The sequence below is a fragment of the Notolepis coatsorum genome, assembly GCF_963971535.1.
Source record: "Notolepis coatsorum genome assembly, chromosome: 6".
NCBI lineage: Eukaryota > Metazoa > Chordata > Actinopteri > Aulopiformes > Paralepididae > Notolepis > Notolepis coatsorum.
The window spans coordinates 168,791,518-168,816,006 of record NC_140170.1 but is presented as its reverse complement, the minus strand read 5'-3'; the positions used below and the strand labels follow the sequence as shown (position 1 = coordinate 168,816,006).

The window sequence follows — 24,489 nt, the reverse complement described above, 5'->3', positions numbered from 1 at the left end:
TGCACGTGCACGTGTGTGTGTGTGTGGTGTGCGGCTGCAGGAGGGCAGGAAGACCTTAGAGAACCAGGTGAAGAGGCTGGAGATGGTGGAGCGCCGGGAGAACAAGCTGAAAGACGACATCCAGACCAAGTCCCAGCAGATCCAGCAGATGGCGGATAAGATCCTGGTGAGACAACCTCAGATGAGACCCCACACCCGATCCCCCCCACACCTGATCCCCCCCTCCCCCTACACCTGATCCCACACCTGATCACCAATCATACTCATGCATTGATTAATTTTCTAATAGCTTGGAAATGTGAATATGAAGCAATTGTCATTTTTATCCATGCCCCCCATTTAGTACAGTTAACATTTACACACAAATCAACGGCTGCCTCCTGATGATTGAATCATTTATTGTTGATAGGGAACAATTTATGGCTATTACCAACAATGGGGATGTATCTAAGGGAACACTTTGAGAGGTTCTCGTGGCTTATATCCACCGGCAAATAATCTGCTCAATGCTTACGTATTCAACATCCGTCTTGAGATTTCGGAGGAAAGATTGGAAATTCCTCCAGATCTTTCTAACAAGAGGATTTCCCTCCAGGCAGATCTTTGATATAGATGGTATGAACAGGGTGAGGAGGCTGGATGCCTGCTGCTTCACCACATACAGCAAGCAGCCGCATCAAGGCCTAGAGGAAATGCACACGACCTCTGGTGAAATTATACACTGCCACACTACCAAACGGTTAACCCTTTCACGGCGACAATACGGAAGGTTAACACTTTCACTACCACACTACAGAATGTTAAGTTAACCCTTTACTATCACACTACAGACTGTTAACCGTCTGTAGTGTGATGGTAAAGGGTTAACCGTCTGTAGTGTGATAGTAAAGGGTTAACCTTCTGTAGTGTGGTAGTGAGTAGGAAATTAATAAACTATTTTAATCTTTTTACACAAATCTCTATACCTCAGAATCCAAAGGGATTCCCTCATCAATTAGTGGATTTCAAATATATTACAAATCCCAAAAGTAGAATAGAGTTATAAAGCCAGTCTGGATGAACCGTATTCCCTAAGAGAAGCAATTAAAAGCATGCAAAGTTCCAAATACTGTTTACTTGAATTGTACAAGGCCTTCTCAAAATGAATCTCTCCAGTGCTTCTTGGCGCCTTTAACGAGGCCATTGAGGCCAAAACTCTTCCTCGCAATTTTTTTTTTATCAGGCATCCATATCAGTTCTATTAAAGGAAGATAAAGACCCAGGTTCGTTTAGACCCGTCAGCCTTTTAGACGAGGAGGCCAAGCTGTTAGCTAAGATAAGCCACTCGATTGGAAAAGGTTCTCCCATCAATTATATCGCCAGAGCCGACCGGGTTATACTAACTCATATGATGCTTCCACAGTCCTGGGTTCTTGTTAGCTTATTTAGTCGTATATCTTTTTCACAATTAATGCTGAGTAAGATAGCCTCCCTGCTTGACACTCAGCATCAAGGGTTGGTTTGGGGGGAAGTCCTTGCGACATACTAGTGTCATGTCCAAGGGGTGTACTTGTACATCAAGCTGCCTCACGCTACGGAAACAGGAGATAGGCTCCTGCCCCATGTGCCGTTACGGCTCGAGAACCATTGGTTCTTAAGATATCCGTGAGGAGACTAAGCTGTCATTATACTGTGTCTTGTTGTCATATGCTGTGTCTTGTTGTCATATACTGTGTCTTGTTGTCATATTCTGTGTCTTCTTGTTGTCATATACTGTGACTTGTTGTCATATTCTGTCTTGCTGTCATATACTGTGACTTGTTGTCATATTCTGTCTTGTTGTCATATTCTGTCTTGCTGTCATATACTGTGACTTGTTGTCATACTGTGTCTTGTTGTCATATTCTGTGTCTTCTTGTTGTCATATACTGTGTCTTGTTGTCATATTCTGTCTTGTTGTCATATACTGTGTCTTGTTGTCATATACTGTGTCTTCTTGTTGTCATATACTGTCTTGCTGTCATACTGTGTCTTGTTGTCATATACTGTGTCTTGTTGTCATACTGTGTCTTGCTGTCATATACTGTGACTTGTTGTCATATACTGTCTTGTTGTCATATACTGTGTCTTGTTGTCATACTGTGACTTGTTGTCATATACTGTCTTGTTGTCATATGCTGTGTCTTGTTGTCATATACTGTGTCTTGTTGTTGTCATATACTGTGTCTTGTTGTCATATACTGTGTCTTGTTGTCATATACTGTGTCTTGTTGTCATATACTGTGACTTGTTGTCATATGCTGTGTCTTGTTGTCATATACTGTGTCTTGTTGTCATATACTGTGTCCGGCATCACACTGAACAATTGCCACCAAAATCTTAACAATTGTTTCAAGTTCAAGTTGAAAGTTTAGTTGTAGTTTTATTTGTCACATATAAGGTACATGTACATTACAGTGAAATTATTGGTTCTGTATGAGTCTCCTGAAATTGTGCTTCTTACAGTAAAAAAAAAAGTTAAAAGAATACAGACCAAACACTATACAAATTCTACAATAACAATATACAACTAAAGTACAAACTAAAGTACAGAAATAAAGTACAAATGCAAACAATGAAGTACAAAATGCAAAAATGAGGTAGCACAAAGTTACCAAATAATAACAAAGAATAACAAAAGTTATTCTGCAAGCTTGAGTAAAAAAATTTGCCCTTTCATTTGAGTTAAAACAAAGAAACAAATTATGTGTCTGCTTTTGAGGACATTTCCCATCGGTTGACCTGTTGGCTTGAAGTGCAGCCAGGAGAGCTGCAGCCAAACTCAAGCACCCAGAAAAACCCAACTCACTCAGCCACAGTACAACTGAGATGTTGCTTCTGAAATCAATCGGTATGATGCCAGATGAGGCAAGGCAACAATGAGGTCTAGGTTGAAAACAACTGGAATAATCCTAATCCTAAAACCTCTGGCATTTGTCCTGATGTCTAGGAGCTGGAGGAGAACCTGAGGGAGACCCAGTCCACAGCCCAGAGGATGGAGAACCACCTGGCCCAGAAGGAGAGGCTCTACGAGGACAAGATCAAGGTGGGAACAAGGGAGGGGCGTGAGTTCTACTTGTTGTTTCAACTGAACTGGACAGGTTTTTGAGAGAACACAATTTTTATTTAAAGGACCTGTGTTTTGCTATTCCTTTCACTATTTGGGCAATTTTACACAATTCTTGTGAGTATGGAACACATCTGTACGTTTTAATTTTTTTTAATTTTTTTTTAAATGCATTGTTTTGTATTTCTAATCAAGTACTCTAAAGCAGCATTTTTCCATTTCAAGATTTCAATCTGTTTTGGGCTGGGCTCCACCCATAAGCGCTTTGAGTGACAGTCACCCACACAGCGTGATACATACGAGAATGAGCGAGAGAGAGAGAGAGCGAGAGGGAGAGAGAGAGAGGATAGATCGCTCCATGTGCGCTGTGTGAGCGGCTCGAGCGATTGTGTGTAAAATGCAGGTGGAGAGAGAGAGAGAAGGAGAGTCAGGGACAGGGAGACCGCTTCCGCATTATTCCCACTGCTCCGTTGTTGAGCGAATTGTTGATTCTCTCTGGCGGCACCCGCGCACGTCAACCTGTTTGAGGAAGTGTCAGTATTTCCACTCGCTCTGTTGTTGAGCGAATGGTTGAGTGTGCGCTACAACCATAGAGGGGGGGCGTTATCCGGAATGAAAAACGGCAAGGCTCCGGGAATTGATGGTATCCCATCAGAAATGTACATTTCTTGCTGGGACATATTTGGACCCTTATTACTAAATATGATCTTATACTCAGTCAAAGAGGGAAGCTTCCATAAACACCAAAATATCGCACTCATTTCAGTTCTTCACAAAAAAGACAAAGACCCCACTGAGTGCAGTAGTTACCGACCTTTAAGCCTCCTCGGAACCGATGTCAAACTGTACTCTAAGATATTAGCCATCAGATTGCAAAAGCATATGACGTCTTTAGTTCATCCGGACCAAACAGGCTTCATAAAAGGTCGCCTGATCAATGATAACATAAGGCGAATACTGCACGTACTAGACGCAGACAAAGAGGACACCACACCTAAGGCGATGCTATCCCTGGATGCTATGAAAGCATTTGACAGGTTGGAATGGTCGTTTCTATGGGCAGTATTAGAAAGGATGGGGTTAGGAAAAGGATTCATTGATATGATTAAAGTACTATACAAGGACCCATCGGCCAGGATTACAACAGGCACATTCATCTCCGATATCTTTCCGGTATCACGCTCAGCCAGACAGGGTTGCCCTCTTAGTCCCGGACTATTCGATCTATCATTAGAACCTTTAGCACAATTTATAAGACAATCCCAACACATAGAACCAATAGTAATCAAGGGCACACATCTTAAAATTAGTTTATATGCGGACGACGTAATATTGTTCATGCAAAACCCCAACAACACATTGCCGCATATACTCAAGTTGATAGAGAACTTTGGTGATTTATCGGGATTTAAAATAAATTGGCCTAAGTCGGCTTTTCTTCCTCTTAACATCAGTGCAAAAAAAGACACAACCCTCCCAGGTGCGATACCCATGGTCAAACATTTTAGATGCTTGGGTGTGGAAATATTTCCCACCATAAGACAAACGGTGAAGCACAATTACACAAAAATACAGAACAAAATCAAAGACGACCTGGACAGGTGGGCAAAACTTAAAAACTCAGTACAGGCAAGGGTATCAATAGTTAAGATGGATGTATTACCAAGAATCAATTTCTTCAGCTCAATGCTTCCGTTACCTCCTCCAGAGGGCTACTGGAAAAGATTACAAACCTCCACATACAAATTTATTTGGAATAACAAACCACCTCGCATAAAAAGATCCACCGCACAGAGAAATAAAGCAGACGGTGGCATGGCAGTTCCAGATTTTTTACAATATTTTAAGGCCTTCACATTAAGACCACTGAAGATATGGTTTGACCCCCAGGCTTTGGTATCTTGGAGAGAATTAGAAGAAAACATAGTAGCCCCACAGAGACTGAAAGACATAGCACACACTAAACTTTCAATCAAGCATTGTGAGCGAGAATTTGGCCCAATAATTACCCATGCAATCAGAACATGGCGGGAAACACAAAAGAAATATCCTAACCCTCAAGAATGGCATAATCACACTCCCATATTCAATAACAATGCACTCTTAATGGGAAAACGCCCTATAAGATTCCCTATATGGGAAGAGCAAGGCATACACTCATTAGGGGATATTTTTAATAACCAGGGCCTCTGTAGTTATGTCGAAATATGCACAAAGTTTAACCTCACCGAGTCCACATGGCTTTTTTACATACAGTTACGACTTTGTCTGAGGTCTCACGGTGTTCCATTACTCATACCAATTGAACACCACAGATACCACAAATTTTTCTATGAAAGAGAAACATTGGGAGGTTTTGTATCAGGTTTTTATTATCAATTACTAACGTCCTCGTATGAAACCCTTCAACTAGACACTGTCTGGAGGAGGGATATACCAGACCTGGAAAATGACTTTGATTGGCAAGGAGCCTGGGCAAATGTCCGACTTACATCAAGGAACCCGGATCATCAACAAATCAATCTGAACTATATTCACAGGACATACTTGACTCCTATAAGGCTGTGCAAAATGGGGCTTAAACAAGACTCCAAATGCTCCCAATGTACAAATGGGGACGAAGGAACATTTATGCACATGTATTGGGACTGCCCACCAGTTAAGGCATTCTGGAAAGATGTGTCCCAACAATTATCAATACTCGTATCTTGGAATATACCTGTACACCCCTCGGTATTACTATTGAATGATGTTTTTGAGTTTGCAGTGAACCCACAACTAAAGAGATTGGTTTTATCGGGTATCACAGTAGCTAAAAAACTGATCGCATCACGTTGGTTTCAACCGGAAAAAATGTGCCGAAAAGTGTGGTTTCTTACATATCTCGATGTGATATATCAAGAAATATCTACAGCAAGAATTCTGGGTCTCAATGAATCCAAAATGTCAATGTGGTTAGAAGTGGTGGAGAGAATAAAAGCTAGCTTATAATGGTAGTGTCTGGTTAGGAGTGAGGGATAATGGAGGTACTATCCAAGAGGGGGTCCGGGAGGGGGGGGTTCGAGCTGGAGCATATGTGTGTAGGGTTTTAGAAAATAGGTATTAGGGGTATATTATATACTAACATTTATATAATTGTAATTTCGCTGGATATACACTGTATACGGTTAAAATGTTATTATAGACTATCTTTGTTTTATCTTGTTTCTGTACTTGCATATATTTTAACCACCTTTACTGAAAGTTTCATTATGCATTGTGTGTTGAGTACTGACTTTTAATAATTTTTGTTTTGCAATAATAAAAAAAATATAAAAAAAAGAGGGGGGGGCGTTAGTTATGCAGATGAGAATTATTGGACGTCACAGGTACGCGAAATTCAGAATGGCTTAGTTCAGTGGGGGAGGATCTCGTGACGTATGAAGTGGACTAATAAGCCAAAATGAGAATTAGAGACACAGACCCCATTGATACAACCCCACATTGCTAGAAAACAATGGTAAACACTGGAAAAGGCAATTTATAAGACATGGGACCCTTAAGCCCCCCCCCCCCCCCACTGAAACAGAAATCTTGCCCTCATTACTTGTGCCCAGACTAGTGGGAACAGACTAGTGGGAACAGACTAGTGGGAACAGACTAGTGGGAACAGACTAGTGGGAACAGACCAGTGGGAACAGACTAGTGGGAACAGACTAGTGGGAACAGACTAGTGGGAACAGACTAGTGGGAACAGACTAGTGGGAACAGACTAGGAACAGACAAAACCTTGTAACTCCAAAAACCCAACTTTTCAGCAGATGAAAAAAACCAACACAGATTTGAGGGTGAATAGAGTTACGAGGTTTACTCCGCGTTATATTACTCTACTACATTATATTACTCCACTACATTATTACTCCACTACATTATATTACTCTACTACATTATATTACTCCACTACATTATATTACTCCACTACATTATATTACTCCACTACATTCTACACTAAATTATATTACTCCACTACATTATATGACTCCACTACATTCTGGAGAGTGTAGTGGAGCCTTTACCTTGACTTTGGCAAACAGGGATGGATTGTGATCTGCACGATGCCTTGGACTCTTTGACCGTTACTTTCCGTTTGCACCGTTTGCAAATTGGATATCTGTCTCCAACAACCTCCTGATCATAATTTTCTTAGGGCTGTCAATCGATTAACATGATTGTAATGTCCATAGTTAATTGTGATTAATCACACATTTTCTATCTGTTTAAAATGTACTTTAAGCAGCTGCTACAAGGACAACCTTGAACAAAATATATCATTGTCATATTGGTTGTGATCCTTCGTATAGACTTTTCTAACTTTACAACATAAACATTCTGAATAGGCCCTTTTGTATATCCTGTTGCAATGTTTGTTAAGACAGGAAATAAACAAGGGCCAAAGCTGGTTCCCTTAGCAACGGATACCTTTCCAGTTTCCACGACTATTCTTTGAGTGCCAGAACATACTCTGACATCAAACTGGACCGTTCTTAATTTAGTAGCGCAATCAGTGTGTTTGTTTATTCATAACATGTCATCCACCATCTCGCTACTCTGGCAGAGCGTTCGTATATATTTACAACAGTAGCATTATATCGGTATACCAAGCCACTTCCTTGGCAAGGATGGATGGATTTAACGTTGTGTCATTCTGAATCATCATTTTAGTTCTAACTTTGCAAGGAAAATGGTTGTCTCTGCTTGCGTCTACGGCACAGTATTTGCCACCCTTTACGTTGATTCATGCATTTTGAAACGCTGTTATATGTTTTTGAATCGATGCTTCGTCAAAGCTCTACGCTATAGTCAAGTCAAAGACCAAAACCTTAACTATTGGAATCACCAGAGGCCCCACGATACAATATTATCACAATACTAGAGTCATGATATTGTAATATCACAATATTGAGATATATTGCAATGTATTACCTTTTTTCAACTGCGAATTATGTCTCCAACGGAAAACTGTTAACATCTGCAATAAAAATATATATACATCTATTTTATCTAAGATAACATTTGTTCGTCTGTTCACCTCATTCCAATCATCTTTATTGCAGTAAAAGGGATTCATTAAAATTGTTTAAATATCGATACTTGAGGTCACTGTATCAATATATAATATTTGCACGCAAAATATTGTGATATATTTGTGTGTCGATTATTTACCTCACCCCTATTAACTACGTGTTGAGCAAACAGAAATGCAACATTTGTTTTTGCATTCAATGAAGGTTCTGGAGGCGCAGATGAAGGTGGACATGGCTGACAAGGAGAGTCTGGAGGTGAAGCGGGCCCAGCAGACGGAGGAGTCCCGGGAGAAATGCAAGCTCATCAGCGAACAGAAAGCCGTAAGGAAAACACACGTCAGTTTAATTATACCGTGTCCACGCATAGGAGTTCCCTGTTACTGTATGTGATTCACTGCAGTGTTAACTAGGGGTGGGAATCACCAGTTTCATCATGATACGATACGATATCGATTCTTTGGACAACGATACGATATTTGCCGATATCACAAAGTCTCTCACGATACAATACGATACGATTAGATTCAGGTGCCTGCGATCGATATGAGATGATATCATATGCCCATTTAACACAATCAGTAACATTTAGATCAACAAAAAAAAGGTAATGAAAATATCAATCTATTGTTTTTAATACAAATAGACCTCCTGTTCACTGTAAAGTGCCACGTTTTTATATATTGAGCTTTAAACTTTAAGCTAAATTTTTTGGAACTCAAAACTCACAACCTCCCTCTCCCAAACCGTTCCTACAACAATTTGTTGATGTTGCATGATCATGTATAGGCCTACATTTATTATGTATTATATTGTTTATGTTTAAATAACATTTAAACATCAAACTCCTCTGACCTCATCTGGTCTTTCCAAAGACGCGCGCACACACACACACACAGAAAGGGATAATGCTATGCTGTAACATCTACACACACGGAGCTACTGCTGTTGTTCTTGGGCGGATATGAGACTCGCCACAGGATTTTCAAAATAAGAGTATCGATATGAATCGATCTTATTACATCGCATCGATCCGATTCGATTGTTGATAATTACATCGATGTATCGATCTGGATCGATGTATCGTCCCACCCCTAGTGTTAACCACTTCACCACCGTGCCGCTCTCATGTCTATCAGTCTACTGCACTCGGCTCGTTGTCTAAGTGACTGTATGTTGTTTTAGTTCAAGTTCAAGTTCTTTATTTTGTCAAATACTCAACAATTCAGGGGCATTGCAGGTAATGTTTGTGTTTCGAGCTCAGACTCAACAGTGCACAATTAAGAAACATCAATGAATACAAGAATGGCAACAATAAGTAGTAGTAGTAAGATCAAATATAAAATGAGATAAGATGCAATAATAGTCAATTATTTACTGAAAGTGTATTGCGTATAGTGTATGTTAACTCATTCAGCGCCAGTCACGATGATAGTCGGGTTAACTCGCCATCGCTTGAGCGCCAATCACGAGTATAGTCGGGTTTTAATCGTTATTTCTTTTATTGGCGATATCCATTCATTTTCATCCACCCAGCTTGATGTTATCGTTGGGAATATGTCTGAGCTCGCAAAAGGGCAAATACCGCCACCTACGCATTCCAGCGGGTATTGCACCCCATTTGGAATGGTGTAGTTTCTTTTCTGGGACGATCCGAGCTGTGCGGTCGGTAATGTGGTACGGACCTCCACGAGCAGTATTTGGAATGGCGATCAGATAATTGGATTATTTCTTTTGCATTACATCAGACACAAGGTAAGAACACTATATATAAATTTGATCGTTGATCTGATATTTATTTCTACCCCGATCGACGCTGTCTCTGTGTGTGTATGTGTGGCTGTGTCCGTTGGTGGCAGCAGGGGGGGGAGAGGGGCGACGCCGGTCTAATAATAATGATGATCTAGCGTTGATTTCAGGAAGATTCGATAATCGGGCGAAAAATTCCGTGTTTAGTGTATTCCACTAAAACGCTATTATCGCGTCTTTCTCTGAAATTACTCAGAAGCACCCAAAGTTATACTCATATTCAAAAGGCTATAAAACGGAAATGTACAGATGAAAAAAAACTATCCGTTTTGTACATGTTGACTGGAAGCAACTCACTGATAATCGACGGGTGTATTAGACCCATAGCTATAATTTAAGATATATTTTAAGCACTCGCAAATCTCGCAGTCCCCCCATTGACTTACAGAGGTGGCGTACTAGCGCCATCTCGTGGATTAAGCGATGGCGCAGAATGAGTTAAGGTGCAGTGCAGGGTGTTTGTGTGTGTTTTCAATAACATTAGTAGTAGTAGTAAGATAAAATAAAATAGTCAATTATTTACAGAAAGTGTCTGTCTATGTGGACGGCGCAGGCAAGTTGACGTCCTCCATTCCATGGTCTAGTGACATTGGCTGTGTGGTATTGCATTTTTCATCAAGCCAAATGCCAAGATATTTATATTCTGTGATTATTTCAATAGTGGGTCTGTTATCCCTCGTGGAAATATCACAGCAACTAATGGCTCATTTCTGGATACAGTAACCTCTTGTAAATACCTGGCTATCTAATACACTTTCTTTTTCTCAGCATCTGTTACATCTTCAATAAAAAGCAAGACTTGACTTCTTGTACAGGAATCTCTCCTGCTTTACTCAATCTGCTAAACGCTCCCTAGTCCAAATGTCCATTCTCCCATTGTTTGACTATGGTGATGTAATTTACATGCATGATGCAAGCAAGAGTGTCCTTGATGTATCACTCAGCAATTAGGTTTGCTCTACGAGAAATTCATTGGCTTGCACTAATTTACAAAACCCTAACCTAAAACCCCCTGACCCCTCCTTATTATACACCTGTTAAAATCTACTCGCTATAACACCAGATATGCTCACCATATCGGCTAGGCGATATGGCAAAAAATCATATCGCGATAACGATATGATAATGTTATCATATCACTCGATATCGATAATTATCTTATGTTATAAGTAAAACATTTTTTTCTTTTTTTTTATAAACAACAGATGTATGTTTATTTTGCAGCAATTCTTTGTCGTTGCCGCCATCTTTAGTGTTACATCCCCTCACACTCCAGTTCTCAGGCTGCAGCTGGTTTAAAAGCTAAAGTAAACCGGCTTCTCTGCTGGCTGTGGCTCCAGGGGAGTTGAACTGTTCTGGCTCTGCTAGTTTCTTTTCTATCTTTTGGCGCTTTTTTGGTGGACAAACCACCGCACATGTGCACCGTGACTCGTGACTAGCTCTGCTAGCACACATAGCCTACTGTGTACAGACTGTTTCAAACTGTATTTTAAATTAGAAAGCAAACAAAATAAATGGACAAGAGAAAAAGAAATCTCAATTTGGTCAGTATTGTCATTTGGACAAGCAAAGCCATTACTTTAAGTTGCAGGCAAGAAAGACAAGTCTGTCCACTGTCTCTGATTTTAAAACTGCTCTGTTGCAGGTAAAACAAATAATAACAAAAAAAAGAGATTTCTCGATTTTTTTCCCCCGATATCGATTATTAAATTATATCGCGATATTTAACACTTCCTTTGGTCATACCTCCTTCCAATATGCTGCTCCCAGCAGTTGGAATGAAATGCAAAAGAAAGATGAAAATGGGACAAAATTGTATCCCCCTCACTACTTTTAAGGACTCTATCTCACAGAGTTGTTTACACACACCTGCAACTGTCACCCAGCCTTTTAACTGTAAATTGTCTGTTCTGCTTCATATATTACATTTTATTCGGTTGTTTGTTTGGTGTGTGTTTTCATTATTTCCCTTACCTCTGTGATGTATGTATCGTCTATCTCTTCTATTTTATATTCCCTGTTACCCTTCGAGAGGCCATCTTTTCCTCTTGCCAGGCCATCATTGTAAATAAGAATTTGTTCTTAATTGACCTGCCTGGTTAAAAAAAAGGGTTAAATAAAGATAAATGAATAAAGTTGTCCTCTAAAAGCCTGGGCTCAAGTACTAATATGGTTACTGTACATGGGACTTGAGGCAGTTTAATAAGCTTTTGGAAGCTGTCGTTTGACGTGACAGCGGGGGATCCAAGCCTCTCCCCAGGCACCTTAACGGACCCTAATAGGATTTCACTACAGTACAAAGTGTGCTTCCTCAAGTTGAAAATGTGCTGCTAAAACTCTCCTGTAAGCATCCATGGCCATACTTATTTGAGTATTAATTTTGTACCTTAATGTTGTACTTCTACCAAGTATCATGAGGCACCCTATCGGCCCCCCGCCCCCCTCCGTGTATGAAAGGTGCTATATAAATGAAGATTATTATTATTATTATTATTATTACAGATGTGTGTCCCCCAGGGCTCGGTCCTTGGACCCCTCCTCTTCTCTCTCTACACCAAATCTCTGAGTAACATTATCACTTCATGCCTTCTCATATCACTGCTACAAGTCTCCCCCCCCCCCCCCCCCCACTTCAAGGTTCTTGACCTGGCATCCATGCAGCGAGGGGGGGGCGGCCCCTTCCTACTGTACCTCCAGTTAATGGTCTCTAACTTGCCTTCACGCAACACGGCCCTGCTCCCAAGTAGCCCACCCCCTTCCCCCCTGTCTCTTTTCTTTTAAGCTACAGATCCCGTTGTTTTAGTTTTTTGTTAATTATTTTGTTACTGTTTTGTCCAATTGGATTGATTTATTGGACAATCTAAGATCACATACAATACTGATACACAACATGTGACAGCCATCACATATCATTTAAAACCGTTGAGGATTGAAACACAATAAAACCTTACGGTTTGGACACCACCTTGCTTCCTTTTTGTAAACCTTTTTGTTTTATTTTTTCCTGTTACTATATATATATATATTCATATTTTTACCCTTTCTTTTATATAGCTTCTCCCTCTTTGTAAAGTGTCCTTGAGTCTGAGAAAGGCGCTTCTCTCTTTAAATCCAATTTATTATTATTATTATTATTATTACACACCCTCAAGATCCCTGCGCTCTGCATCTTCTGGCCACTTGAGGCCGACTCCTATTTGCGCTCCTGGTGGGGTCATCAAAGTGAAGCAGGCTATTCTCGGTCCTCGTTCCGTGAGTGATGGAGGAACGGCCTTCCCACCGCAGTCAAGACAGCTGAAATCTGCCCAATTTTCCACCATCGACTGAAAACACTTCAATGAATACCTTAATGAATAAAATAAATACATAAATAAAAGAACCTTCTAACTGTCTTTTACTATTATGTACTATGCTACTATACCTATACTACTACCTATTATGCAAGGGTTTCCCCCCCGATAAGATAAACCCAATGGAAAAACATGCACAACAACAAGATCGCTAACGCTGTGGCGTCCTTGACGAAGACGGACAGGAGCACTTGGATTGGTCCCCTGGCGCGGCTCACGTTGACGCCTGTCTGCTCCCGGCTGCCCTTGGGGGGGAAGGGCGACGGGATGGGTTAATCGCAGATACGAATTGCATGCATGCATCGCATGTGTGCCAATTGATGACCTCGGAGCAGGTCCTAAATTATTATTATTATAAATTATTATTATTATTATTATTATTATAAATTATTATACCTATTATGCTAATGGTCTATATACTACTATGCACTGAGTGTAGCACTCAAGCTTGGCAACAATACCACTCAACCTTACCCGCCAGAGTTGTACCCTTCCTGCTGACTTACACAATTTGTAACTTGCTTTGGATAAAAGTGTCAGCTAAATGTAAATGTTTTGGCAGTTAGTACATTTTTTGGATAATTCAGGATGACCAAATTGTACCATAACATTTCAACCATGTTGTTGACTATGTATTTGTACACGGTACTATCGGCATACTTGTTATTTTACTTAATTTTTTAAAAGAAAATCTTCTTCCTCCTTCCCCCATGTTGTGTAGACCATCAACGCCATGGACTCCAAGATGAAGAACCTGGAGCAGCGTATCTCTGAGCTGTCCGAGGCCAACAAGCTGGCCGCCAACAGCACCATCTACACCCAGAAGAACATGTGAGTGTTCCCAAGCCTGTTCATTACCTCCACAGAGTACATTCATGTGTCACCCCCATTTGTCTGTCTATCTTTCTGAGGACAAGGTATCTTGAAGAGTAATGGTCGGATTGCCATGAAATCCGCTGTGCCAGTTCAGAAAATGTATTTCAAAAGGAGGGAAGAGAGAGAGGGGGCGTGTGTGTGAGGTAGGAGGGAAGAGGAGGGGGTGTGTCTGTGTGAGGTAGGAGCCAAGAGAGAGAGGGGGCGTGTCTGTGAGGTAGGAGGCAAGAGAGAGAGGGGGCGTGTCTGTGAGGTAGGAGGCAAGAGAGAGAGGGGGCGTGTCTGTGAGGTAGTAGCCAAGAGAGAGAGGGGGCGTGTCTGTGAGGTAGGAGGGAAGAGGAGGGGGTGTGTCTGTGAGGTAGGAGCCAAGAGAGAGAGGGGGCGTGTGTGTGAGGTAGGAGCCAAGAGAGAGAGGGGGCGTGTCTGTGAGGTAGGAGGCAAGAGAGAGAGGGGGCGTGTCTGTGAGGTAGGAGGCAAGAGAGAGAGGGGGCGTGTCTGTGAGGTAGGAGGCAAGAGAGAGAGGGGGCGTGTCTGTGAGGTAGGAGGCAAGAGAGAGAGGGGGCGTGTCTGTGAGGTAGGAGGCAAGAGAGAGAGGGGGCGTGTCTGTGTGAGGTAGGAGGGAAGAGAGGAGGGGGCGTGTCTGAGGTAAGAGAGAGGAGGGGGCGTGTGAGGTAGTAGGGTAGAGAGAGGAGGGGGCGTGTCTGTGTGAGGAAGGAGAGAAGAGAGAGGAGGGGGCGTGTCTGTGAGGTAGGAGAGAAGAGAGAGAGAGGAAGGGGCGTGTCTGTGAGGTAGGAGAGAAGTGAGAGGAGGGGGTGTGTCTGTGTGATGTAGGTTGGAAGAGAGAGGAGGGCGTGTCTGTTAGGTAGGAAAGAAGAGAGAGGAGGGGGCGTGTCTGTGTTGATGTAGGTTGGAAGAGAGAGGAGGGCGTGTGTCTGTGAGGTAGGATGCAAGAGAGAGGAGGGCGTGTCTGTGAGGTAGGAGAGAAGAGAGAGGAGGGGGTGTGTCTGAGGAAGGAGAGAGGAGGGGGGCGTGTGTGTGAGGTAGGAGGGAAGAGGGGGCGTGTCTGTGTGTGAGGTAGGAGGGAAGAGAGAGAGGATATATTTACTAGATATGGTATATTTACTGTATATAGCTATACACTAACTTATTATGCTGTGAATTTTCTCCAGACCTCTCTTGGCTGAGCAACCCCTCCCCTATAACCACAACCCACACATCAGACCAAATCCCAAAGTGTAATACCAAACCGGCCTCTGAAGTTCTGCCTAAAAGGTCACCGTTTGGCAGCAGTACCGAGGCCTTTAAAGGAAGCCAGTGTTCCTGTGTGTATCTGCCTCCCCAGGAAAGCCCAGGAGGAGATGATCTCGGAGCTGAGGCAGCAGAAGTTCTACCTGGAGTCCCAGGCCGGCAAGCTGGAGGCTCAGAACGCCAAGTTGGAGGAGCACCTGGAGAAGATGAGCCAGCAGGAGCAGAGCAAGAGGAGCCGTCTGCAGGAGCTGGAGACACGCCTGCGGGAGGTGAGGAGGAAGGAGGAGAGGAGTTCTTATAGGGAGGTGTAGTCTGACCGTGTCACTTTAGTTTCCATAATTTTTTTTTAGATATGGTGTACATAAAAACCTTGGAAATAATTGTTCGTGCTAAGAGTAAAAGCCTACCGGTTTGTATTCAATGTCTCTTTCAACCAAGAGAAGGAAAGTATAATTTAAGAGGGTTGTGTATTCTTAAAACATGTAAATAGGTAAGAACTAATGTAAAAGCTAGATGTGTTTCAATTTTGGGAGTTAAATTATGGAATAGCCTTAGTGACGGGTTGAAGTTGTGTACTTCTCATGGGAGATTTTAAAAAGCCTTATAGGATAAAATAATTCAGGAGTACAGTTTAGAGTAAAACATCAAACATTATATTATATCTTGCAGCATATTTTAAGTTTTATTAAATTTATTAAAATATATTTCGTTTTTAAGAATTTGTAAAGGATGGGCAAAAATAAGCATGTGCTTCAGCCTATTCCTTTTTTTCGGTCGTTGATTTGGGATTTTGTGTGTGAGCTTGCCTTGAATATGTACATTTGTGATATTTTTTGCAAGTCCACACAGGTGTGTTTGATTTGTCTGTAAACAAGACCGTAAAATAAACTTCATTCATTCATTCTCTGTCTCTCTCTTCCTCTCTCTCTTGGTCTCTCTCTCTTCCTCTCTTCCTCTCTCTCTCTCTCTCTCTCTCTCTCTCTCTCTCTCTCTCTCTCTCTCTCTCTCTCTCTCTCTCTCTCTCTCTCTCTCTTCCTCTCTCTTCCTCTCTGTCTCTCTCTTGCTCTCCGTCTCTCTCTCTCTTGCTCTCTCTCTCTCTCTCTCTCTCTCTCTCTCTCTCTTGCTCTCTTCCCCTCTGTCTGTCTGTCTCTCTCTATCTCTCTGTCTCCCTCTTCCTCTCTCTCTCGGTATCTCTCTCTTCCTCTCTGTCTGTCTGTCTCTCTGTCTGTCTGTCTCTCTCTCTGTCTGTCTCTCTCTCTGTCTCTCTCTTCCTCTCTCTCGCTCTCTCTGTCTCTCTTGCTCTCTTCTCCTCTCTCTTTTTCTCTCGGTCTCTCTCTCTTGCTCTCTCTCTTGCTCTCTGTCTGTCTCTCTTTTCCTCTCCCTCTGTCTCTCTCTCTATCTCTTCCCCTCTCTCTCTCTCTCTCTCTCTCTCTCTCTCTCTCTCTCTCTCTCTCTCTCTCTCTCTCTCTCTCTCTCTCTCTCTCTATCTCTTCCCCTCTCTCTCTCTCTCTCTCTCTCGCTCTCGCTCTCGCTCTCGCTCTCGCTCTCGCTCTCGCTCTCTCTCTCTCTCTCTCTCTCTCTCTCTCTCTCTCTCTTTCTCGCTCTCGCTCTCTCCCCCTCCTTCACTCATGTGCTGCCTTCTGCCAATCAGAGCGCTAGATCACTGTGGGGGAGGGTTCCCCCGACTACACTGATTCAGTCTGTGCATATCATCAGTCAAAGACTGTCAAAACTCCACTCTCATCTGTGTGGATAAGAGAGTTGATGAATGTGTTGTACTTAGAAAGGTTAAGGCCCTCTAATAAGAACAAGATTTGAAGATTTGACGGACAGAACTTGGAGCCCTGTACTAGAGCAGGGGTTCCCAAAGTTTTCATGCTGCGACCCCCGAAATAACGGTGTCAGAGAGCCCCCACTATTATAGGAGGTAAACATATATATATATATATTTTTTTTTATAAATTGAAATGTATGGTTGAAACTAGGGATGCACGATATTGATTTTTTGACACCAATACCGATACCGATAACTTTATGCTCCTCAAGCCGATAACCGATATCGATAACCGATATTTATTGTATTATAATTTTCTTTTTAATGTATATATATTTTTTATCAATTTTTTTTTTTTTTTTTAGTATTTATAAGCTCCGACGTCATCGGTACTGCTATCGGTACTCGAGAAATTATGTTCATTTTTTTGAGGAATTTAAACGTCGCAAACTAATCTTGTTGGCCGTTTTCTATATCTCTCCTGCCTCGGTGTCTCTGCCTGCGCGAGGAGCGGGCTGTGCTCACACACACACTCACTCACACACACACACACACACACACGGGTGCTGCCGAGTACAGACAGCTCTGCTCTCATCATGGCGGACAGAACGAAACGTTCAAAAATCTGGGTCTATTTTACTAAAGTCGATGCTGACAACGCTCGTTGCCACAAGTGCAACAAGACATTTGCCAGTAATGTATAAGCGCTGGTACTTGTCAATGTGGCTGGCGGGGAGCTAACGTTATTAGCCTGAGCTCCGAGTAGAATAATGGCCGACAATCCGGAGGTAAATAAACGAACGAGAGCTTCTGATTGGTGGTAAGAAGAGGTGGGTGCAAGCGGTGGGACGTAATTGGCAGATCGACTGTCTGCCTCCGAATGTAACGTGACTACGTCACAGCCAAGAAAGGGAGCGCTGGATTTGTGAAAAACTCCCTGTTCCTAAACCACACGCTGTCAGTCGTACCACAGTACTGGCAAAACGGGAGGAGGCTATAATAAAAACAAGCGCCCTTCATCCAAATCCACCCACACCTAATTTCTTTTAACCAAAAAATGTATTATATATTATCGGAGCTATCAATAACGTTACCGGGTTTATCGGGATGACGTCATAATTGCTGATATCGGCCCGATAATTATCGTGCATCCCTAGTTGAAACATGCAAACGTTCAAACGCACACACACTAATAAGCATTGGAGGCTTTTAACCAGGGCCGGACTGGGGAAATCATTCAGGCCAGGAAATATAGTGCGAAATATAGCCCCAGTCAGGCCACTTTTTAATAAGCAGGGGGTCTGGGGGTGCCCCACCAGGAAATTCTTTGTTACAAAGACTTCATTTCCTGCATTCTGGTGCAGGAATTCTTTTATTTGTACCCTTTAAATGCCAGTGTTTGTGATGGCATCACAAATTATTGTTAAAAACAGGCTAGCATATATGATTAGCAACTGGATTTTCAGTTTTTTTTGTAATGTCAGATTGAAAATAATACAATCTTCTATTCAACTTCAGCCCTGATCATAACACCACATATTCATTTTATAATTCTAACCCTTTAAATGCCAGTGTGTGTGATGGCATATATTTGCAATATATCAAATGCAAAGTAGATTTTTCTGGGGGGGATTATTACAGGCTAGCATGTGTCAATGATTAGCAACATTTTTTGTTTTTTGTAAGGGTCCTGCCTCCACCAATCACATGCGGCTCCCTTTGTGTGTGTGTGTGTGTGTGTGTGTGTGTGTGTGTGTGTGTGAGCAAGAGAGAGAGAGATAGTTCTCCAACTTGTGTGAGTTGCAGTGATCTCCTGGTTGTTCCCCACCTAGGTTATCTAACTATTGCACCGCTGCAACTAGAAACACTGGCCTGGCCTGCTTCTAAGTTCAGTGGCCTGACTGCATAAAAAAAAAAATACGAATCTTTAAATAAAAAAACAAAACATTGGAAATCATCTGGCGACCCCCCCCCCCCCCCCCCGTGGCGGCTCGCAACCCCCACTTTGGGAACCACTGTACTAGAGCACCTCACTTATTTAATTGATTATCAGGCCATTAGCAAATGCAACAGACTCGTATAACTAACGCTGGCTGTCTTATAACTGTCAAATCAATCACTTACGGGAGCAGATTGTCAGGAGGCTCATCAATCTCATGTTCATCTTCTGCCTCTTGACAGCGTGTGCTGTTGGCCAGAGTTCCGCTGGCCGCTAATGCTGCTCTACTGCTGTGAAACATGTGTTCTGTTTGAGCATCATTCATGAAGAAAAAGTTTGCGCGTCACCCAATTAAATATGATATATATTTTTTATATATATGAGTATGATCAGCTCTGAATGTAATATAGTTTACTTGCTGAATTTTCCTCGCGATCAATAAAGTACTTCTATTCCATTCTATTCTATTAACGACAGCAGACCACAGGCTCTATGAACAATGCAAGGCTTTACTTGTATCGTCCCCCAACATGACGGATCTGAGCTTCGATGATCCGATTTCTTTATGGCCCTGGGACATCGGGACACCCTTCGTATTCGAGCCCTGAAAAGTACAAAGCTGAGCTCCAAAGCACATAATTTATTTACATTTAACATTTTGACATTTAGCTGAACGCTTTTATCCAAAGCCACTTACAGGTTCTGTACGACGAGTCAGCAGGAAGAGGTACAACTCTTACAGCTGAGTAACAAACAGTGTTGAAACATGGGTGCTGCAGTGTTGAGTGCACTGCATAGTAGTAAAGACATATTAGTATAGTAGGTAGTAATATAAACAAGGACGATTTTTTCTTTTTAAAGAAATACATTTCTGATATTGATTTTAGGCGGCAGCGAAAGATTGGTCGTGTTTCGGCTGTCCTATGTACATGGTCTTTCTTAATTTTTTACCATGGTGAAGTTAGTTTACATGGTTCTCATTCCTAACGATTAGAATTGCTGACCATAGCCCCGTAAAAAAGGGTTATATTTCTAAACAACTTTGTAGGTGAAAATGATGATGCCGTTCGGTCATTGTTGAGTGCCGGTGTGGAGAAACAGAGGCTGGTTTTACAGAGGGATAGAGAAGATGCCGGTCTGTCGTCATTAGGGTTGGGTAGCGTTCACATTTGAACCGAAACCGGTACCAGTTCCTGGAATTCAGTATCTGTATCCAACGGTACTTTTTTTCGGTACTTAACCCTTTCACTGCTACACTACCAAATGGTTAACCCTTTCACTGCGACAATACATAAGGTTGACCCTTTCACTGGCACACGACAAAGTGTTAACCCTTTCACTACCACACTACAGAAGGTTAACCCCTTCACTGCCACACTACAGACAGTTCTGTAGACAGGGTTAACCTTCTGTAGTGTGGTAGTGAAAGGGTTAACTCTCTCTGTAATAACAACTAATTGAATTTCAGTAAAAAAAATAAGTCCATACTTCTCAATTTCAACATTGTTATTCAACTCCTCTGACCTCGTCTGGTCTTTCCAAAGACCCAAGAGACGGGACGGTAATATATATTAACGTTGTTCCTCAGTCTAGATCTGCAGCAGCACGGCACCTCTGAGCTTAAATTGAAAACGCGCCTGTACTCTCCTCTCCGGTCTGGAGCTTGAACCTCCTTGTGTTCCTCCTCCAGATGGGCCTGGAGCACGAGGAGCAGAAGCTGGAGATCAAGCGGCAGGTGGCGGAGCTCACGCTGTCCCTGCAGGAGCGCGAGTCCCAGATCAGCGGGCTGCAGGCGGCGCGGCTCGCCCTGGAGAGCCAGCTGTCTCAGGCCAAGACGGAGCTGGAGGAGACCACCGCAGAGGCGGAGGAGGAGATCAGTGCTCTCAGGGTGAGACACACACACACACACACACACAAGCATACAGCACAAGCATCATTTAATCCAATGTTAATATACAGTACATTCTGAAATATACAGTCCAAAAATATACAGTAAAACTGTATAGTAAAATGCTAAAATCATGACTTCTTTTCAACAACAAATCATTGGCCAATGCAACAATCAAAGAGTTGAATTGTGATTCTAAGAGCTTTGTTCCTCTTTTTCACAGTCGCACAGAGATGACATTCAGCGTAAGTTCGACGCCCTGCGGGACAGCTGTTCGGTGAGTCTACACAGCCCCTCTCTGAGTGTCTTCACCCCCCTCTCTCAGTGCCTCCACAGCCCCTCTCTGAGTGCCTCCACAGCCCCTCTCTCAGTGCCTCCACAGCCCCTCTCTGAGTGTCACCACAGCCCCTCTCGGAGTGTCTCCACAGCCCCTCTCTGAGTGCCTCCACAGCCCCTCTCTGAGTGTCACCACAGCCCCTCTCTGAGTGCCTCCACAGCCCCTCTCTGAGTGTCTCCACAGCCCCTCTCTGAGTGTCTCCACAGCCCCTCTCTGAGTGTCTCCACAGCCCCTCTCTGAGTGCCTCCACAGCCCCTCTCTGAGTGTCTCCACAGCCCCTCTCTCAGTGCCTCCACAGCCCCTCTCTGAGTGTCTCCAGAGCCTCTCTCGGAATGTCTCCACCCTCTCTGAGCAGCAGGATACATTTCACAGCAAGTCACTTTGCTTTGTACAGACATTATGCCCATACAGAAGCCTTGGCACAGAGAGACGGCTCTCACTCAGCTCAATGACTGGCGCTGCCCCTGCTGTGTCTCTCTTTCTCCTCTCTCTCTCTTGCTCTCTCTCTTTTTCTCTCTCTCTCCATCTCTCTTTCTCTTTCTCTCTCTCTCGCTCTTGCTCTTACTATCTCTCTCTCTCCGTCTTTCTCTCTCTCTCTCTCTCTCTCTATCTCTCTCTGTCTCTCTCACTCACTATCTTTCTCTATCTTGCTCTCTCTTTCTTGCTCTCTATCTCTCTCTCGCTCTCTCTCTATCTCTCTCTCTCTGAGCAGCTACAGTTGCTCATGCTGTACTGCTGACATCATTGTGGCAACAAGCCTTAGGGCTGTGAGCTCCACAGGGAGATCTAAGCCAAAGTGTTTCTACAAGCTCACCTGGCCCCCTCCATGGCTGTGTCCTGCATCACACTCCGATGCCCTGATGGGAACCTTTGGCCTTTTCATGTGTGACTGCAAGGCGGTGCTGTTCACCACTAGACCAGTCTAGGAAGTTGTTTTGACAGTATTCATTTGAAATTCAGTTCCATATAAGCTTTTTAGTTATTTTGTTTTCCTGCCAACAAATATAACTTTGATTATGAAGAGATTACAGAAGCTACAGTACTGTTGAACATTAGTGTATATTATTTAACAAATTGTAAACAATCCAGTTCTGTCATCATTGAAGGTTATTCCCTGTCTTGGAAAGCAGAGGCTAAGTGAACTTTCATAGCCAAGCAGCTACTGCATCTACTGTAAGAGCGTTGCACCAAAACCTATATATATATCAGAAGTGGCCTTATCTTCAGACTGTTTGACACCTGGAAAGGGGTTAGATCTCTAATGGGGAATAGGGCTTTCTTGTCCAGTGACCTAACCCAACCCAACGGTCAATATTGCTCTGGAAAAGTAACAGCCATTTCTTAAAGCTTCAATCCAGAATGTATTTGACCATCTAAACTCTGGGTATATTCACATTTGACTTGTAGTGAAAAATATGCTTTAACGTCCTTTAGCCCATCATAACTCGGAACACATTTTATAAATGTCCTTTAGCCCATCATAACTCGGAACACATTTTATAAATGTCCTTTAGCCCATCATAACTCGGAACACATTTTTATAAATGTCCTTTAGCCCATCATAACTCGGAACACATTTTATAAATGTCCTTTAGCCCATCATAACTCTGAACACATTTTATAAATGTCCTTTAGCCCATCATAACTCAGAATACATTTGATAAACTTCCTTTAGCCCATCATAACTCAGAACACCTTTGTTTTACTCCAAACATTACATTACAAATGTTTGGATACAACTTTTAGCCTCAGAAGTAAAACATGTTTAGCTGTCCCATGTTTGTCAGTCTTTGTCTTAAATACTCATATCATATCAAAGGTTCGTCTGACTAGAAATGTGTCACACATAATGTCACAGATGCCAAAAAGGGTATATATATATAATAATAATAATGTATTTATAACTAAATAAATAAAAAGGAAATATAGAAAGTGGTATTGGTGGTAACCTTTATTTGTATTGGTAGATCATATGTATTCAGTTCATTCCTCATCTCCAGCCCTGATCGTAGGTGATCACGGACCTGGAGGAGCAGCTGACCCAGCTGAGTCAGTTCATTCCTCACATCCAGTCCTTTTTCTTAGGTGATCACGGACCTGGAGGAGCAGTTGACCCAGCTGAGTCAGGAGAACGCTGAGCTGAACCGTCAGAACTTCTACCTCTCCAAGCAGCTCGACGAGGTCTCGGCGGAGAGCGAGGACCGGCTGCAGCTGAGCCAGGATGTGGACCGCCTGCGGAGGGAGGTGGCCGACCGCGAGATGCACCTCAACAACCAGAAACAGGTAAACACATGACAGACAGGGCACCTAAAGGGTAGAGAAGCTTGTGAACTAAAGGGTAGAGAAGCTTGTGACCTAAAGGGTAGAGAAACCTGTGACCTAAAGGGTAGAGAAGCTTGTGACCTAAAGGGTAGAGAAGCGTATGAACTAAAGGGTAGAGAAGCTTGTGAACTAAAGGGTAGAGAAGCTTGTGAACTAAAGGGTAGAGAAGCTTGTGACCTAAAGGGTAGAGAAGCTTGTGAACTAAAGGGTAGAGAATCTTGTGACCTAAAGGGTAGAGAAGCTTGTGAACTAAAGGGTAGAGAAGCTTGTGACCTAAAGGGTAGAGAAACTTGTGAACTAAAGGGTAGAGAAGCTTGTGAACTAAAGGGTAGAGAAGCTTGTGACCTAAAGGGTAGAGAAGCTTGTGACCTAAAGGGTAGAGAAGCGTGTGAACTAAAGGGTAGAGAAACGTGTGAACTAAAGGGTAGAGAAGCTTGTGAACTAAAGGGTGGAGAAGCTTGTTAACTAAAGGGTAGAGAAGCGTGTGAACTAAAGGGTAGAGAAGCGTGTGAACTAAAGGGTAGAGAAGCGTGTGAACTAAAGGGTAGAGAAACTTGTGACCTAAAGGGTAGAGAAGCTTGTTAACTAAAGGGTAGAGAAGCTTGTGAACTAAAGGGTAGAGAAGCTTGTGAACTAAAGGGTAGAGAAGCTTGTGAACTAAAGGGTAGAGAAGCTTGTTAACTAAAAGGTAGAGAAGCTTGTGACCTAAAGGGTAGAGAAGCTTGTGACCTAAAGGGTAGAGAAGCTTGTTAACTAAAGGGTAGAGAAGCTTGTGACCTAAAGGGTAGAGAAGCTTGTGAACTA

General features: G+C 42.6%; 1 protein-coding gene across 1 annotated transcript in view; it reads left to right on the top strand.

Annotated features, from left to right (window-relative positions):
• cita (citron rho-interacting serine/threonine kinase a) overlaps window positions 1–24,489 on the top strand; it is a 165,491-nt gene that overhangs the window by 58,199 nt on the left and 82,803 nt on the right. The window contains exons 18-25 of the mRNA XM_084317591.1: window positions 41–166; window positions 2,969–3,064; window positions 8,353–8,469; window positions 14,026–14,135; window positions 15,520–15,694; window positions 20,829–21,026; window positions 21,250–21,303; window positions 23,449–23,646. Of these exons, the coding sequence (XP_084173717.1) occupies window positions 41–166; window positions 2,969–3,064; window positions 8,353–8,469; window positions 14,026–14,135; window positions 15,520–15,694; window positions 20,829–21,026; window positions 21,250–21,303; window positions 23,449–23,646 (1,074 nt within the window). The remainder of the gene's footprint in view (window positions 1–40; window positions 167–2,968; window positions 3,065–8,352; window positions 8,470–14,025; window positions 14,136–15,519; window positions 15,695–20,828; window positions 21,027–21,249; window positions 21,304–23,448; window positions 23,647–24,489) is intronic.